This window comes from Varroa destructor, unplaced genomic scaffold (genome assembly GCF_002443255.2).
Source record: "Varroa destructor unplaced genomic scaffold, Vdes_3.0 BEIS01000004.1, whole genome shotgun sequence".
NCBI lineage: Eukaryota > Metazoa > Arthropoda > Arachnida > Mesostigmata > Varroidae > Varroa > Varroa destructor.
In genome coordinates this window covers 23,880,364-23,898,823 of record NW_019211457.1, presented here as the reverse complement: position 1 = coordinate 23,898,823, position 18,460 = coordinate 23,880,364, and the positions used below count along the sequence as shown (strand labels likewise).

The following is an 18,460-nucleotide window of genomic DNA, read 5'->3' as shown; positions in this document are numbered from 1 at the left end:
ATATTAGTCTGTCTATGGTTCTTATAGAGCAGATATTGACGATCCAAATGACTTAACGGTTATCATCAGTTTATCTGCAGGATTTCAGTTCGCCGCCAAATGATTAGATGGGTTTCGTTAGTAGCTTCAGTGTCCTGACTAAAGCTCACAGATGATTCTTTTAATTGAGGTAACCTCGGCACTGAGGTGTACCGCAGAGACATTTAATTTTCTCGTCTTCGATCGGGAACTTGTAGTCGTAGGTAATTTCCTCGTTCACCGATATATCTCTCTTTGAATATATGACGATCTTTTTCTCACCGTCGACCGTAATTACTCTGGCATAACAATTTGGAGTACAACTGTGATTTATGAATCGTGCAAGATTTCCGCACTTCGTTGCATCGATAATCGTCTCTTGATCAACCCGAAAGAGGTAGGACGACCCAATGCCGATCTTCGCATACTGCACCTCGCGGAAGTCTGCAACAATAGATCGCACACAGTGGCCAACATATTCGATAACCATTTCGTCTGCGGCGATCGGTTCGAGAGCAAATAGACCCCAGTCATGGATCTTCGACTTCGCAAACTTTAACTGTTTCTTGCGGAACTTGAGCTGGTTAAATTTGAGCAAGTCGGACTGGGCTTGTGCTTCCTGGAAAATGGTTAATAGGCGACGTTGATTGGAACGAGCTTCTCGGGAAGTGGTCTGTGAGGCCGCCACTGGGGGCTTGGCAGACTGGTTCGCCGATTCATGAGTTTGCACATGCGAAGCCTTGTATTGTTGCTTCTCCAACGAGTCAACTTTGTAATACCTGCATTAGAACAAAATGAAAACATTACTTCAGTGTGTCTGAATTGTATTGGTTTCGTTATGTAGCGTATATCGATCTTACAAAGTTCACTATCGTGTGCAAAAGCCTTGATCGTTGAAAACGTCCAAGGTTTGGTTTATTTTGTAAAATACTCAATTCCGTTTACCTTGACTGATATCGATAGAGCATTTTATATACAAGTTATATGTCTGCACTAACCCCTCGGATCTGGCACATCCTGTTACATGTACTCTGCGAGCGTCCTTTCTGCGTTTGATAAAGTTCGGGATATTCGTGGGTACATGGTCTACCCAGTGCGTGTCGTTCAACCACGCGCCGTTCTTTTCATCCAGTAGAAGCATATCATAAGTCCGCTTTAAGTACTGCACATCCTCAGCATCGATGCCTAGAACCATTTAGTTGGACATTGAGTTGAAAAATGCAACGCTACAGAATTAGAGTGAACACATACGCGCCAACAATACATGGCGGAAACTGTTGCTGACGCGTATCGTTCGAATAAGAGATAACTCTTGTTCGTTTGCTCTGAAAACAGCTATGGTGCAATGGGTTTAAGTGATTAATGTGATAGCTACGGACTATCATTTGACCCAGCATAATTTGCGTTCGACGTTTATGAGTTTATCGAAACGCGCCGTCGTCGGTTAACTAATAATGTATTTGTTACGTACCAGTTTTGAGGCACTTGTAAAGAATTTCCTCTTCCTCCTCGTCGAGGCGAGCTCTGAACCCGCCTGTATCCGCTTTCGTGGCTTTGCGCGGTTTAGGTGCAGTCTGGTGCGTTGAGTCGAAGAGAGCTGTGAGTTCACGGAAAGATCTTTCTTGCTTAGGCTTTCGCTTATACTCTCGTTTTTTCTTGGCAGGCGGTTCCGGTTCTTCAGCCTTAGGTAGGCAATAGCAGTGATCGATATACACTGGATCACCACCTTCTTCTTTCATCTCAACATTTGTGTCCTTTGATGGATCAGCATTCTCCACATCCTCTGTTCCCACTACGTCAATTTCAAGTCTTCGTTTGTCCTGCAGCTTGTCCTTCTTACTAACTGCCTTCTTTCGCTTAGGAGCTGCACTTTGCGCTGGCTCCGGAACAGGTTCAGAAGATGGCTTAGCATTTTCCGCACCGCTTTCGGTACCGCTGCCTATACCGATTTTTTCGTCTGGCTCTTCGACGAGCTCTGGCCTGAGTTCCTCCTTGTCGGGCATCACTTTGAGAACCGAGTCCTCTTTAGGAGAAACAGGCTTGACTATGGGTGACGGAAGCCGTTCACTCGGTTCTTTAGTCATTTCAGGATGTTCGAAGAGGCTTTCCTCGTCGGCCTCCATCGGTTCGATTGTGGGTTCTTCGGCTTCCTCTTCGTCCTTGGCCTCCTTGGGACTAGATGGCTCTTCTTCGACGTCAGACTCGGAGTCGGTAAATACTTGATTGACCAACAGAACCTCTTTCTTTTTGGGCCGTTTGGAGTCCGCATCCTGTGACTTGTCGTCATCCGAAACAATCCTTCGAACTAACGGGCCATCATCGTCTTCTTCGGAAGATGTTGAATATATTTCTGCAAAATAAAAGCCTCCGATTATCTCTACTATCTCTGTAGGATTATACTGCACATATACGGCGATGCGAAATGTTTACCTCGCCGTTTTAACGCCGTTTATACCTATATGGAAAATGGGGAAATAAAATCTGCCATGTTCACCTTTAACTGACATCTTCTTCTTAGATTTCTTCGAGCTATCGCCATCATCGCTGAGATCATCACTAGTAGAGATGTCACTACAATTTTCATCCACCAAAGGTGGAGGTGTGGGTTTTCGAACTGGAAGTCGAATCGGCTCATCATCGCTATCGCTTGTTCGACTGCTTTCCTCTGAACTCGTATCACTCCGCCGACGTTTCTTGCGTGATGCAAGCGACTGTTGCCGGTTGGCGTTTCTCGCGGGTGAGTCGAGATCGCTGGACAGTTCTCCTTCCGAGATTGACTCAAGCCGATCCGAGTCATCGGCGTTATCATCCCTAATAAGAGGGGGCGGTCGAGCTCGACGGAATGAGGGCATTTTTGGTAGCGCCATACGCAGTGAGCCGAAGCCTGCTGCTGTTGGGTCAGCGTGGCCGCCGAATAGTGTCGATAGGGTTGGTACTGCTGGCTCCGGTCTAGTAGCCTTTATGCCACCTTTAGCAGCAGTTTCCGCAGCTTCTCGGGGCTCGGCTAACTGCTCTTTGTTAGCTTTTTCCCGAGTTGCATTCTCTGTCCACCACTGGTCGTATTTCGAGAACGCGCTCATCTCGATCATCTTCTTCGTGATGTCCCTCCGCATAATTTGCTTGAGTTCGGTGATAAGCGAATTGAGGACCTGATTGATCGTCGGGTCTTTATCGTCGAGACAAATGTTTGGTTGCTGACTAGGAGGCCATATTGAAGCGAACTGATGAGTACTCGGCAATGGTGGGGGAGGTACTGATGTCGAGTACGGTGGGACAGGAGGCGGCGGAGGCGGGGGTGCAGTAGGCGTGTATTGAGCAAAAGTTGGTGGAGGGTAGGCAAAAGGAGGGGGTGGTGCCCCTGGTGGAGGGGGCGGAATTGAATAGGGTGACACGGCTGGCGCTCCAGGTACCGGTGGAGGTGGTTGCGCGGTGTGTGCGTATATGCCCTGTTGGCCATAGCCAACTAGATACGCGGGTTGGCTAACAGGAGGCGCTGGAGGCTGGGGAGGTTGGGGTACAGCCGGCGGTGGTGGGGGTTGGGCCTGCGACTGTGTCTGTGTCCGAGGAACTTCTGGTTCGCCAGAGCTTAATGGACTTAAACTCATCTGGTCGTCATCGTCTGGTAACGAACTTTCCGAAAGTGATTCCGCGCCGGGCAGTTTGGGTACTTTCTCGTCGTAGACTGGCGTCGAATCGCTATCTGACGAGCCACTGATGTCAGACATGGAAGACGACGAATTCCAGTCGGATAGCCGATTCTCCTATAAAAATATAAGAACACCAGTTGGTATTCCAGCTTTATGTTTGGGTATCCCCCGTTGACCGATAGCGACTTGTTTAGGGACAACTGGGATATTTCAGCATCCGAATAAAATAATACCATACATTTCGCTTAATATGCAGACATCCAACATCTAATACGGCGGTAACTACCGAACGCTAGTCACAGCTGAAGCCCATCTTATTTAGGACTCAAGCAAACATACGTACAATACATATTAAGCCTTAATGCTGTTGCTGGGCGTATAAGCATGCGCCATTGTTTATGATCTTGTATATAGAATGAAAGCATTATTGCTTGGGTTGAAAGCTTTCTAAGTCAATATCTTTATAATATTCAGGTCAAGTAATGACAACCAAAGTCACTTTATAAGGGAGCTAGATCCGCTCTCTACATGCTGCAGAGCAGTAATAAATCTTAGACGATTTAGTTGTCAAGAAATGGAGTGATAAACATTGAAGGAAAAAGTCCGATCAATGTAACTTAACAGTAACATTCTGAACATATAGAACGCAAGTAAATAAAGAGGTTTATAGAGTTATCTAAAATAGAGAAATCACTTCGATTTTTCGTTATGTTAGATGTCTCAACTGATGTTAGTCACATGTATATTGACTAAACGGATTTCAGCACATCTCCAGCAAAGTATCTATCCTTCATACAAACGCTAACTTTTATTTGAAAAATACAAACGCATCAGTTGTAAATTAAATGAATAATGCCGTATATTTGGCTGCGGTTTTCGGTCGACGAGTCGCATATATAGTAATCTGATATGTGATAACTGTCCAATGGGGGAGAAACTTCTAGGTTAATGTTTGAGACAACAAAAATTTAATATAATAATCCATAACCTTATTATATCATTTAACTGGTTCTATTGCAATGATCAGCAAATTTATGACTCTGACAAACCTTTCGTAAACGCGTATACCGTTGCCATTTAAGGTAGGTCCGTTTATTACGGAAAGGCGACGGGGGTGGAGTTGGTCGGGGCTTTTTTGGCGGCGGTAGGGGCTTAGCCCTATTTGCTTGACCCTTGTTAAAGAGCATCTCGAGTCGAGACTCGAGTGACTGCCGCTGATCGCTGCTTCCGCCACCGGCTGAACTCCGTGATGCGTACTTCGAGGAGCGTTCATACGGCCTATACAAAGAGAAATGGAAAAATAGAATCGAAACGAAATCAGACGATGATGAGGCAGTCAACGCAAAGCTACTACGAACTCGCCAGCTATATCCAAATTATACTCAAATTAGACTCGCGTTAACGGTTCCTGCGGCTTTCGTTCGCATAATGATAAACAGCTAAAAATATCTGAAACAACATATGTACGTATTTTTGTACATACCTGCATGAATATATAGCTTAAGTTTATCATTAATAGCGATCATTGGGAGCCAATAAAGCTGTCGCGTCCTTCCGAGAAAGGCAGAAGGTACAGAAAAAATGCACAGCATGCGCATATACTACGGTATTTACCGTTCAGGAGAGCTAGATGGTGATCGTCTCGAGTTCCGCGAACCGCTAAATAACTCTTTGTTCGCAGCAAATGGAAGAGTCCGCGACGGTGGAGGAACTACAACTGGAGCAGGTGCCGCTCCGCTCAAAGAGCTCCCACCCCCCGACGCGTGGCCTACAGCGGCGCTGGAGCTACCGACAGCTGCACCGGGTACGCCTGCTAGATTATTGCTATGGCCTCCGTCGATAGGTGCTCCAACAATGGCGGCAGTGAGCATTGCTTGTGTCTGTAGCGGCGCCGGTTGGGTCGATCCGAGCGGGGGATTGGCCGTTGGTGGAGGCGGGTGATGCGCCTGCGTAGGCGGAGGCGGTGGAAGAGGTCGTTTCTCCGCAGTGAGCTCTTCAACCATTACCTTGCAACGTCGGCCAAATGGGTCGAAAAACACTTCGAGCAATTTGCCCATGAGGGAAGAACCATGCATTTTGTGCACGCACAGTTGAGCGGCCCGTGTATGGGCGAAGGTAACCCGGGCAACACCGAGATGACGGCGAGTACGTGGGTGATGGAACACTTCAACTTCCTCGACGGGTCCATAATGTTTACGGAGATGTTCGGCGAGAAACGCCTCATTTGCATTATCATTCAGATTGGTCACAGTCACTTCAACTGCAGGCGGTGTACCGACGTAGTTGTCGTCAATAGCTAGACGAGGTACGGCCAGTTCCAGCGCTTTACTTCGCGCTGAAATTACAACAAAAACAACACGCAGTTTTTTCATGCAATATGATGTCTCTTGATTTTTTCACTTCGTGTGCGGATATTAGCACTATGATTTCAATCATTTCGTATCGTATAAACATGGCCTGTGTGAGACTTTAAAACTAGAACAATGTGTAGATTAAATTCATTTAAAAATAAGCGAACGAAAGGTTAACTAACATACTCAAATATATACAACTAGCTACAAGGTTAGGCTGGTGAATTCAAATAAAGGCTACACCCACACATACAGTGATGCACACGAGGTGACCAGGACGGACCAATACGCCAAGAACAACGAAAATAAAATGGGTGCTCTGTTTGAAGTGGGGCAAAGTCAGAGATCTACTTTAGCACTTACTGAAGATACAGGTTGCATGTGTCAGAAGTTTCCAATGGCCAAACTATTCTCTTAAATCTAAATACATTATTGTCTAAGTTATATAGCAATATTCATTGTGGTACGGCCTATTAGCTTTGCATTTAGCCCAAGCCCATATATTAAAGGTAATTTCAATTTCGAATCGTAGTCAAACAAGTTTGCAATTACTGAGACACTCGCGATAATCAATTATCTGACAGACAGCAGGTGCTAAGTGTTTGAATCCTGAGTGCCTGAGAGAATCTTTGAGTTACGAATTAACTTTCTTGATTGGTAGAGTTGTGGTGGTGAATCAGTGCAATGTATCACGAATCTGACCCGTCTGAACTCGCCGAAATAAGCACCAATGTAGACTAAATGAAAAGGGTGATTGTTATGGAATGGTTGTTACAGCGTGGCAAATGTTCGTTATGCTGCAAACACAGATGATCGTTATGCATTTGTTTGAGCTAAATTCGTGCGTCGCCACTTACGCCAAAAGAAGAGCCGATTTCGGGGATCTCGCGGCTGTACTGGAAGTGGAGGGTTGCTCCCTGGAACGATGCCGTCATAACGAACCACCTTCTGCGGGACCTTTTCCAACTGAGGGTCTTTCATCAGCTTGAATGCGGTGAAATGCTGGTGTTGGTGAGAGCCTGGAAGGGGCCCGCCAGTGGATCGGGCGCCCGCGCGAGGGTCCATCTCGCGCTGATCGTTCTGGGGACGACTGTTGGGTTCGAATCGTTAAGAAACGATGAATCATTGCAGTAGATGAAAACCAAGATAACAGATTAGAATTGGCAAAATAATTAGAAAAGCACGTACGAGATAAGAACATTCAGCAGTATCACAATGCCAGCTGTAAGCCAAACTATGTCTCGCTGCACAGTGTGCAGCCATCTGCAATTGGCGCCGATCTCCTCGACAACAGGAGGGCTAAGAAAATGTGTTCTATTTTCGAAATTAGAGTGCAGCAGTCTCGAATTTACTCTAAATTATACCGTCAAGTCATGAATATCTAACAGCACAAAACATAAGCGAAACAAAACATTAATTATAGACAAAATCGTGATAAATGGACGGATCCGTAGCTAAGGGGTGAAAACTCGGCGGTCAAACGGTGCTCATCAACGCTCGATCATCCGACCGGATCCAGTGGATGCTGTAAGTGAAGAAATTGATTAGTACCAAGTTTCAAATCAATACTACCTCTAGTACGGCTAAAACTTCACGTCATCTTAGAGCAACGAATAGCAGAGCATTTTGTAAACATACGCATACTCGGCGAAGGTTAGTACCGCATATTAGATCACTGCACCCGGATGAAGCGATCTCGGAGAGTTTTGGCATTCAAGCGGTATCAGCTTCAAGCAATGTTCAATATTTAATTGCAGTTAAAAGAAGAGTTTCAACCGTGATAAAATTTTTTGTATGAAGTACCTGTCCATAGGCACCGAGAAGTTGGCTGAGGCGAAATATTGTCAAACAATGGATTTCCTCACCACTTCCGGGTGCAGTTTGTTTGTTGTGAGCGCTAGACCGGTGGCTGCCTGCCCGTTGAGTACCGTGTTAGTTGCTTGATGTTGGTGTAGTTTTTGCTTAGCTGTGCTGCTACTGCTTTCGCTGTTGGTTGATTGATGATGGTGTCCAGTGGTGGTGCTTGATCGGTGTCTTCTGTAGAACCTGTCGAAAACTGCATTAGTGCGTTCTGGCCACGCTAGCTAGCTGGACAACTGAATATCGGCTAGTACGAGCTAGTTCGTTTGATCAGGCTGTCGTGCCGTCCTTGCTGTGTTCACGATACGCACCCCGCCGCCAAAGCCCTAAAGTGCTCATTGCTGTCTTCTATGGCCATTTCCGACGACGAGCTCAGGGGCCGGCTCACGGCCCTGGGCTGTGATGTGGGCCCCATTGATGACACAACCCGCCCACTTTATGTCGCTATGTTAAAGAGGTGTGCTTTAGTTTCTTTGTACGCGAATACTGCTGAACGTCGTGCCATTAATGCATATCGTAACATCGTTGCGTACCGACAAATCCCCACTATAGGAAGTTAAACAAGCAAAAAGTGACGGAAGGACGTAGCTCTACAAGCAGGTAGTTCGGTCCGTTCTTTTCGATTCGCAGTTAGCTGCAACTGTATCGGCAAAGACGGCGTTAACATTTAGGGGGAGCAAGTTTAGGACAACAGGTCGGATTTATACAAGGGGATATGAACGCTGATATTCCATAGTGTGACAGCACGCATGCTATGTGATAATTATTGTATGTGATATTATTGTGTTGAGCTATTGAAATGATAAGCCCCATTGCGGCACCGTTCGACGTAGAAAACGAGAATTAGTGCTCTTAGTACAGCTCTATACGTTTTTCAGCGGTGAAATGCAGTTCTGACAACGCTAGCCATTTCGTCTTTCCCATTTCTTGAACCTGAAATGGATTTCACGTTGACAGTAGTTCCAGTGTAAATAGACGAAGCCGGACACTTTACAGAACTTGGACGCATTTCTATGCAAATTAGCAGAATGTAGTAATTCTTCAGTGTTTAGGATTAGACAAGGAAGGTCTACTCAACTGATGTTTATCTGTTCTAAATATCCTAACGTTACCAGTATAAAAGTTACAATATATACAGATTATTATTGTTGGAAGATCTATTACTAGCTAGCCGCGCCTAAAGGACGGTTGTCGTTTCCCTCGAAACGACAACCAATGCGATCGGCGCTAAAGCAAACTAAGCAGATATTTACCAGTTAAAGGCAGTAGTAATCTTAGACATTTCTATTGCAATTATTATGATTTTATCCTTCGATTATCAGCCAGTTAGCTACGGTTGAGGTCCTATATTACTATTGGAAATTATTATTTATTGCGTATCTGGTGTTGCGTAATTTATAAAGCCTCTCCACTTCTGTTTCACATATGTTGCACAAATGCGAAGATTCTATTCGTTTCTAAAAGGATCGACTTGCATTGTTATACGTATTATTGACTTCGTTGCAGGCGGGAAGGAGCTGAAAAAGCTAATCGCCAAGGCAGATCTTCGAAGTCCGCCTCCGGTTGGTCTAATACTTCGTCAAACCAAGAGACGCTCCCGGTTAAGTCTCGATCTTCCAGCAGAACCCGTGGCAAACCGTCGCAAGCTTTTAGCTCTGATGACGAGGCCCCTGCTGAAACATCGCGACCGACAAGGCGATCGACAACGTATACTTTCAAGGGTGGATACGCACAATCTTACCGGAAGAGTGCCAACAGCGATACTCCTTCAACTCCAGGTTAGTTGTATATTCGACAACTTTTAACTGTTGCACAACATGATTCCTACTATTGAACTATTGTTAGAACTACCACGAAGCTATTATAAATGAATTATTATGAAATAAAGTATTGTAAATAAGACTAAACAAGTAGTTTGTTTTATTTTATTATAGTGTCGAACAGCAATTAGCTGTATAATAAAGAGGAGAGCAATTTGTTTCCATCGCAGTTTAGCATCTTTGTGTCGATTAACTATAAGTTAGCACCTTCTAGTTGCACCATTAGGAGAGTCACATTATCGTTATTAACACTACGACATCTTATCATTTGTAGTCAACTTTGCTATTTGCGAAATTTCGTTTGAAAAAGTTCACTTATTCAGGTGTTGTCACTGTGTTATCAAGCTCTACGCCAGAAAAATCTACATATAATTATAAAAAGAAAATCAATTGGTCCTTTTGCGTGGACACGGTGGGAGTAGGTATATAAGAAGTACTGGTAGGTTTATTAGTGGCGTTCTTTCGTGGTGCCGGCTTTATATAAACGGTACTCCCGGAGACCTGGATTACACTAAAAAGGATACCTTAACTAGACAACATAAGTAAGGACATAAATAAATTACTTTTAAATATAACTAAGGAACTTAAGACGAAGTTCCTGTAGGACAGCAAATAAGGAGGAGATTGCACTTCTCGTTAAGATTCTTTAATGATCAATTGTTTTATGCCAGGGGTAGTGTTGAGCTTCGAATGGAGTTCTTTAATTGAAGACGGTGAAGTTATCGTTTGTGAATAAATTACGAAGACTCCGTTCACAAGTCGTTACCAGGATAAGCGATGCAGACAATCGACTTAAGAACTTCGGTAAGATGTCAAACCCGGAGGTGGAACCTAATTTAACCCTTTTAGTAGTTCTGGAGTAGCGGATTTTCGTTGTAGCCTCTCAAAACAGAAGGATATTGGTACATGCAGCAGTACCAACGGACTATTTTCCTCATGAGGTCGGGCAATGTCGTTAAGTAACCAGGCTGCGTGCTTTCATTGCCGTACCAACAATCCCGCACTAAAGATAGCGAAGTGCTTTCATGACTTAATTTTAGGCAAACATTTCGTAGCAGCAAATACTACGATCAGGTTGTGCCCGAACCTACTGGACATTAAATCGAGCTCGGTTTTTCTTTGGCATGACGCCATTTTCTTACCTGGTCTCTTTCCGGCTAGCGGTAAAATTTGAACCATGTCTCATCTATGGTAACCAAGCAGGTTTTTTGTTAATTAAAGTTTCGCAAATTACACGTGAACTACACTACACACATTTCCAACAAGCATGGAATCAAGATATGTGAGACCTATTTATTACGCGGTTCCCTTATTTTCAGTATATCAGTTTTAATTCTATAACACGTTTTATGTGCAGTGACAGTTTTGGCAGATAGAGCCCTTAGGCTGCGAGCTCTGCTTGCGTGAAAGCCTCCTCGATTGCGATATTACGTCCTTGTCCTTCGGATTTTGACATCTGGCCACCTCCTCGTTGGTCTTCAACACTCAAGTATCCGTTGCTGAAACGTTTGCGCCAATCACGTATTGTGCTTTTGCTTAAGGCCTCCTTGCCTAACGTTTTCACCAACCTTTCGTAGCGCTCCGGCCTTATGGAACAAACACTTTACCGTTGAGTGTTAATTTTTAAGACTAAAAGATGTCTCTTCTTTTGCACTAATTTCTCCTTGAATGAACTTGGCGGTTTTAGACAGTTCTAGAAGACTAGAACATTTACCAGTAAAATTTTGTTTGCTAATAGCACGTAGCTTAATGTTATTTAGTTTCAAGGTCCGCTGGTTCGCTTGTAATAGCCTAATAATATTTGCGACAGTTTAACAAAATAACTTAGTACAACATTTTCTAAAAAATAAATAGAAAATATGCTTATTTTTAGGATATTAAAAGAAGACCAGTGTAGTTTAGAAACCAAGCCCTGAAATTTTTTCTTGTTTGAGAAATGCACTACTACGCTATTACACCCTATTATGTTTCGTAAAACCTTTTTGCAGTAGCCGTTTTAACTCATTGATTTTTTTCTTCGAATTAGGTGTTTTTGGAAAATTTAAAAATTATAAAAACACCTAACTGGAATAGATAAACAAAAATAAATATACTATTGAATGACAAAGGTGGCTTTTTAAGCGAATAGCTTCAATATGACAACTTCAATTTGATACTAAATGATCGTTGTTTCACTTACTACCGTGTGACTTGGTCGCTAGGCATTCCACAGGTCAAATAAAACTAGTAGTCCATAATATTTCTATTTTTGACATATCGCCGTTGCTGTTATTGCTGCTGTTTGTTATATTTACCTACGCTAGGATCAATGACGTCTTCAACGATGTACAGCTCTCCAGGCGGAGATCAATCCTCAGGCCTCGAAGATTCCGGAGGTGGCGGGAGTAATCAAAGTCTGTTTTCGACTGGGCTTTCACCGGTTCGACCTGACACTCCACCCCTGTCACTAGTATCTCGCAGCACGAAGTATATGCGTCGGCCGCTTCATCCCCCGAACAACAATAGTAAAAACAGCAACAACAACGAAAGCAACCACAATCACATGCCCCATTCGAGAAACAACTATGTGTCGTCAAACACAGGAGGCACGACTGGCAATGGATTTAGCGATGATGAACTCGATAATCAAGAAGTGCCTCCATTACATCGCTATTATAGGCCGATGTCGCTTTTTAATTCTCTGAGGAATAAGGGGATACCGATGAACTATTCTTCCGGTGAGTCTCAGTAGGCTAACTTAATTCTAATAGCTTTTAACAGGATCAGTAAACGTTTTTCGACTTGTTGCGGTTCCGTATCAAGTATATATATATATATATATATATATAATTCAGTGTCGTATCAGATATATACATACATAAAATACATACCATTGCCTCTACCTAATTATTACCTAATCTATCTTACCTAATCCATATTTATATAACAGGTACTTAAAATACAAATAGTATATTTACCATTGGTAGGTAAAGTTTGGCAGATACTTATATCAGGTTTTTGGCTTTCTACGACTGGAAACTGATTGATGTTATCGGGCAGTGGTTAATTTCGAGACACGTATATCGTTTAGTGCTAAAAATAAACCCTCAATGATCAAGCTCGTATTCTCTAAGGCTAAAAGCATTATCGATATTTATTGAAATTAGCAGTGAGAGCCTAGAGCAAGAAGGCCTTTAACGAAACAGCTGTTCGTTCTTGGTGCGATCTTTTTAAATACGAAAAAGGGAAAGATGAAAATCAACAGGGATGTGACTTAACCCCGAGGTTTCAAATGGAAGTTCTAGCTGCTGTAATTACAAAGACTATTCAGCAAAGCAAAGCATGGACAATGCGCTCTCTGCCACTTTCATATGGGATTTTTTTGAAGCATGTGTTATTAAGTTCTAGCCACGACATTGGATATGAAAAATGGAAGTTTAAGATGGGTCCCTCGCAAACAAATTTCAGGACGGATGGAAGTATATACACAATGTACTTAACTGAGAATATGCACAAATATTATGAGCAGAAAGCCCGTCTGGAGTATACTGCTGACATAGACGAAGAGCATGCGTCGTTTATCGTTCTGGGGCGCAACCGCCTTTCCCTGTGATCTTCAACATCTCAGTTTGACTGTACTAGCAAAAAAATATTGTTATGCTGAAGGCCTCTTTGCTCGGTGTTCTTATCACTCTTTCAATGGACTTCATAAGGGCTCTCATCTTTAAGAAACAGAACTTAATCACCGAACGTTATTGTCAGCACTAAGTAAGATCCTTTTCGCCGAACTCATAACTCTCTGATAACGCCCAATCTGCTTAGAGTTATATAGAGCCAAAGATGTGATGTAGGTACCTACTAAGTTTTGTTTGCTAATGGTGCATTGTGTGAACGTTATTTGGTCTTTTTGTCAGTTAGATAGCTGAGTAAATCTAGTGAATGTACTAAATTTAAGGCTCATAGGATAGTGGAAGGCTTAAATGAGCCCAACTGATTATCGGTAATTTTTCATCATTGAGTTTTGTCTTATTGTATGTGTATGTTAATGGTACAGGTTCATCACTAATGAGCCAGTCATCGTACCTATCGGGTGCTGCTTACGGTGGATTACGTAACCTTCGACGGCCACAACTGGGTGCTACCACTGGCGCCACGCGTTCGCACTTTGTTCCAAAATTGTTAACGTGGATCACGGTGATCTTCTTTCTTGGCTTGGCCGTTTTGTATTACCGTTTAGGACAAGATGCCCAACCATCAGTGGGAGCTGGTGTGCCAAGTGTCGCCGAACTGATCAAGTACGATAAATGCTCGAAACGGCCAAATGCTGGTGAAGAGGCGGGGTATACCTGCATCCCTGAGGAGCTATTTGGAAAGTCATTGGAAGTCGCAAGCAAGATTCAAACGCTACTCGAGCAAAAAAAATATGAACAAGTTTGTGGCAATGAGGATTCCAATGTAGATGAACGTCTTACATATGAGGAGGCGGCGAGGCATGCCGGTACATCGCTGGACAATGTAAGTCTCTGACTTAAACAACTAAAATCATTTTCAAAACTAATTATTACTTGCCTACTAGCTGATAGTTAGTGAGTTGAACGGCAAGTTACATTTATATTGATGTGACTCAAATACCGTGCATGGCGTAGAGGCTTTTTCTATGCAACGATAGCGCCTACTAGAATTAGCATCACCACCTCGTTACCTAAATTGCAAAAAAAAGTTAACGTTCAGTCCTTCAACAATCTATGCCTTAGCAGATTATAAAAACATGTAAAACTAATTCGTCGAAACATTCCATTAAAATACTTCTGACGTGTAAAGTTATTTCAAATGTCAGCGTCATTTAAGTATTTGAGCTATGATCATGCTGCGGACACAGGCGAGATAGTTTCTAGTAGAACAGATAAAGGATATTATCGCTTCACCATAGATTTATATCTAGCTCATCGATTTCTTCAAACGGTTGCTCTAACGCTCAGTTTTTATGACTGTATCGCACACTGTACAATACACATGTTGGACTTTTCAACATTCTTTGCACAACTTTGTGCAAAGCATAAAACAAATGGATCTACGTGCGTTACCCGATCCTTTATGCGTTTGACACAAGTCCGCGCGACACAAGTCGCAGCTGAAAACTTGTCAAGAAATCCGAATACCCTGGATTCTTGCCGATCGCAAGACCTAAGCCTCTTGTGCAGTACTACCTATTGCATGCCGCATAAACACTAGATTTTAGCTTTTCGTAGCATTGACCTTACCCGAAAGCTTAAGTCTGTAGATATTGCGAAGTATCGTTCGCTTGCTAAATGGGACAAAGAGCAGCTCTAGTTACGAAGTTCAAGTAGCCGCTTGGCTTGGAGTTTGGATAGGATAAACATGTTAATGGTTTTCATCATTACAGAGACATGTCAAAGCACTTTCTGTGGTCAAAACTTCGTCATTTCAACTTGAACATTATGTGATACTAATGAGGCGGTGCCGGTTGCCATCGCACATTTGAGAAATACTTAGTAAAATTTTGGCCGTTCATTCCGCATTACGTCGCTTAATGTCCTCCTGTGCAATAGAAGTCTGTATGACTAAGCCTTTCTCGACTGAGGCGTCAAACACGCACGTCTGCCACAGAATTTCAGCAATAATACTCTACTTAAGTAGAAAAGTTATGAAAAATAATGTGTTTTCCTTTAAGCTTGCAAATAAAGTTCGGGACCTTCATGAAAAGCGATTTAAGATTAAAAAATAATGGATCCATTATCGTCACTATGCGATGTTTCGTTAATATGCTGTACTGTGGTCTTCATGTTGTGTATGTTCAGCAAATTGTCATTTATCACAGGTCGAAATTGATTCGTCGTCAACAGATGGTCTTATGTATTTACACATGTGTTACAATGTGTATTTATTTCCAGGACTAAAAAATGAAGAATGACCAATCTAAGTGGACGTTGATATTCAATATCCACGATTTTGCCTGTTCGTAATTATTAGCCGTATATTTTTAGATCGTTTATTTATGTTCTTCGCTTTCCGTGTCACTGGCGAGGTTTACACCAGCTTTATATATTCCATGGGTTTTATTAACAGCCATTTGTCTATTGGTTAATTGTAATTGACGCGTTTTCAGGGGACTTTCATCAGCGCAGTTTACTTGATTACACAGAATCCCAGCTGGGGAGTCGAAGTGTCGCGAGACAGCGAAGACACTTTTCTCATGCCGCACTACTTAGCCCCATTGTGGTGTCGGCTTCAACGTGCTGTCATGCAGATGTTTCTGCAGGCCCTGCTTTTCGTTTTTTTCGTAGTAGTTGTTGCATGTACATATTGGTATCTACAAAATCGTAAAGTTAATTACCGGGAACGTAGACGTCAAATTAACGGGCTTGTTGAGGACATCACCGATCTCCTCACTAACAATGCGGCCGATAATCCTGAGACACCGTACCTTCCAATTCGTAAGTAAAATCACCGTTACCTAGTTAATTAATCGCTTTGAATTTAATTGAGGCGAACTTCATTTAGGAACGTATACATGATGTCACTATGTTTATTTCTGAAATTATCATCTGAAATGATTTTAAGAGTGCTAGACAAAGTTACCAAGTTCATCAAGTAGATGCATTACATATACGTTTAGTTGTTCGCAGTAAACTGATTTAAGCCGAAAAAAATTTGAATGAAAGCAAAAGCAATCTGCATTTAAATGTTCCAGTGGAGATTCGTGACAAGCTATTACCTACCGCCGCGATGAGTCGAAATATGGCGCAGTTGTGGCGCGAAGTTGAAGATAAATTCGAACAAACTGAAGGTGCTCGAGTGGCCCGCGAGAAGCAGCGCGTTCGAGGCGAATGGTTCCAGGTTTGGCGGTGGTTATCGCCGCCAACAACGACCGTAAACGGCCAGTGGGCAATGGGCAATAAAGTGTGGCAAGGTAAAGCTTTCGACGGTAGTTCGGCGGGACGACCTCTAACCAACTGTCTCAAGATCAAGAATATGTTCAATAAGCTCGAGTGAGTAATCCTTGTAGTAGCAATAGCCTGCAACCGCTATTCCTGCGCATGCAAGTCCTGCATATACAATTTTTTTTTCTTATTTAAGGCGGTATTTTCGATACAAACGTTATCTTATTGCAGCTGTCAGTAGAAATAGTGGTGAATCTATTCATTTACAAGCAAGTTTCTTGGTATGCGGCAAATATTTCAATGCGACTCTATTTTCGCACGTATCCCATTTAAGTATTTTTATTATGTATGTGTCTTTACTAACATCATTTATGATTACATCTAATCTATCTTTGCATAATGGCTTATTGTATCAATTATAGGGAGCGTGGTGAAGGCTGGGTTCAGGATGTTCAACGTGAACTTCTAACTAAATGCGGCCCGAATCACGGAATCGTTCATATGCATGTTGCCGAAGACTCCCCTGACGGTATTGTCTACGCTAAAATGCTGTCTCTCGAAGCTGCTGGCGAGGTTTATCGAAAGCTTCACGGTAGTTGGTTTGATCGCCGCCTGGTCACGGCCAAGTACTTGAGGGAGAAACGTTACCATGAGAAGTTTCCCGAATCTTCCGCTTTAGCATCACAAATGGACCTCTAAACACAGACAAGAACATACTCCAATATTTTTGGAGCTCTACGACTCATCAAATGCATTACTAGCGTAATTTTCGCGAAACATCGCACAATCATGACTCGTATCTGCTGGAATCGACACATTCGCTATGAGAAAACTCTGATGAATAGATGCTGGACGTCGGCACTACTGTTATCCCGCCACGTATGCTTCACGGCAGAGTGGTTTATGCTTGAAGCTTTTTTCCTGTGGTTCTGGGTGTGCGCATGTTCAAAGGCAACAGTTGAGAAATCTGAAGTAGAAGCCGATGCAAGCACACATGATGACGGTCACATCGTTCAGACTGTTCTACACGCGCTATTATGTGCATCACGTTTTGCTGATGGGAAACGAAACACCCATTATCGAATGTTTTCCTGTTGTGCATTCGTTGTTGACGACAAGAGAGAGAAAAGAAAAAAAGAGAAACTAATTAGGGAAAGCTACAATTCTATTTGTGAGTAGCTTGAAACGGTTACGATAGCGGTGTAAATTCCTAATATACACCCTCTAAATAGTACTAGATAGAAGTATGCATGTTTGTTGTGTATGATTTCATAATAATGTGGATTATAGAGCTGAAAATTTTATCACGATGACGACAACCATGTTGTTCAGAATGAATAAAACCGCCTAGCAGGCGTCAGCAAAAGAAGCTTATTGGTTTAAAGAGTAATGCAATTCTACCATTATTAGTACAATAGTGAACATGTTTTACTTAGTTAATAATGTTCTGCTGGCTGGCGTTGATTTGGCTCGACCATATCATATACATATAAATAAACCTATGGACCCTCGCCACTATTACTGCTGCTGTCCCTGTTTGACTATTATCAATGTTATCACATATAACAAATGGTGTATGAAAGGAATGATATTCCTTTGACTCGTATAAATGTATCTTATGTGTCTGGATGTATAAAGAAAGTACATCTATAAATTGAATGGGGCTTTTATTGGTAGTATTACAGTTTCTGTCATAATGATAATCGACAAAAGGGCGGCACACAAACTCTGGGTCCGGAGTAATGATGTTTGTTATACAAACACAAAGATCAAACACCAGGCTTGATCGGATACAATTCTATTATAATATAATTTGACTGTCAAAGAAATTACAGCTTTGGAGTGCGGCAATGTTACATCAAACAGAAGCACATATAATCCCA

At 42.6% G+C, this 18,460-nt stretch overlaps 2 protein-coding genes across 2 annotated transcripts; one reads left to right on the top strand and one right to left on the bottom strand.

Moving 5' to 3' along the window:
* Window positions 1–6: 6 nt before the first annotated feature.
* On the bottom strand, window positions 7–7,708 carry Set1 (SET domain containing 1). The gene is made up of 8 exons (XM_022802725.2): window positions 7,589–7,708; window positions 6,874–7,106; window positions 5,280–6,000; window positions 4,715–4,943; window positions 2,513–3,779; window positions 1,490–2,368; window positions 1,017–1,203; window positions 7–797 (listed from the first exon to the last, which is right to left on the bottom strand). The coding sequence occupies exons 2-8, from the start codon at window positions 7,079–7,081 to the stop codon at window positions 161–163; spliced, it is 4,128 nt and encodes a 1,375-aa protein (XP_022658460.1). The 5' UTR covers window positions 7,082–7,106; window positions 7,589–7,708; the 3' UTR covers window positions 7–160.
* Window positions 7,709–7,926: 218 nt separating this feature from the next.
* Window positions 7,927–18,236, top strand: MAN1 (LEM domain-containing inner nuclear membrane protein MAN1). The gene is made up of 7 exons (XM_022802726.2): window positions 7,927–8,333; window positions 9,383–9,654; window positions 12,000–12,413; window positions 13,730–14,190; window positions 15,803–16,130; window positions 16,388–16,685; window positions 17,000–18,236. Exons 1-7 carry the CDS (start codon window positions 8,227–8,229, stop codon window positions 17,274–17,276), a joined length of 2,157 nt encoding a protein of 718 aa, XP_022658461.1. The 5' UTR covers window positions 7,927–8,226; the 3' UTR covers window positions 17,277–18,236.
* The last annotated feature ends 224 nt before the right edge of the window (window positions 18,237–18,460 follow it).

What these genes read in the sequence shown, in the direction of transcription:
- MAN1 (XM_022802726.2), top strand. Translation starts at nt 8,227, where the DNA reads ATGGCCATTTCCGACGACGAGCTCAGGGGCCGGCTCACGGCCCTGGGC. An exon ending in CGATACTCCTTCAACTCCAG is followed by an intron (nt 9,655 to 11,999) that starts GTTAGTTGTATA and finishes TACCTACGCTAG; the next exon opens with GATCAATGACGTCTTCAACG. An exon ending in AATATGTTCAATAAGCTCGA is followed by an intron (nt 16,686 to 16,999) that starts GTGAGTAATCCT and finishes TATCAATTATAG; the next exon opens with GGAGCGTGGTGAAGGCTGGG.
- Set1 (XM_022802725.2), bottom strand. Translation starts at nt 7,081, where the DNA reads ATGGACCCTCGCGCGGGCGCCCGATCCACTGGCGGGCCCCTTCCAGGC. An exon ending in GGTATACGCGTTTACGAAAG is followed by an intron (nt 3,780 to 4,714) that starts GTTTGTCAGAGT and finishes ATATTTTTATAG; the next exon opens with GAGAATCGGCTATCCGACTG. An exon ending in GAAGAAGATGTCAGTTAAAG is followed by an intron (nt 2,369 to 2,512) that starts GTGAACATGGCA and finishes TTTATTTTGCAG; the next exon opens with AAATATATTCAACATCTTCC.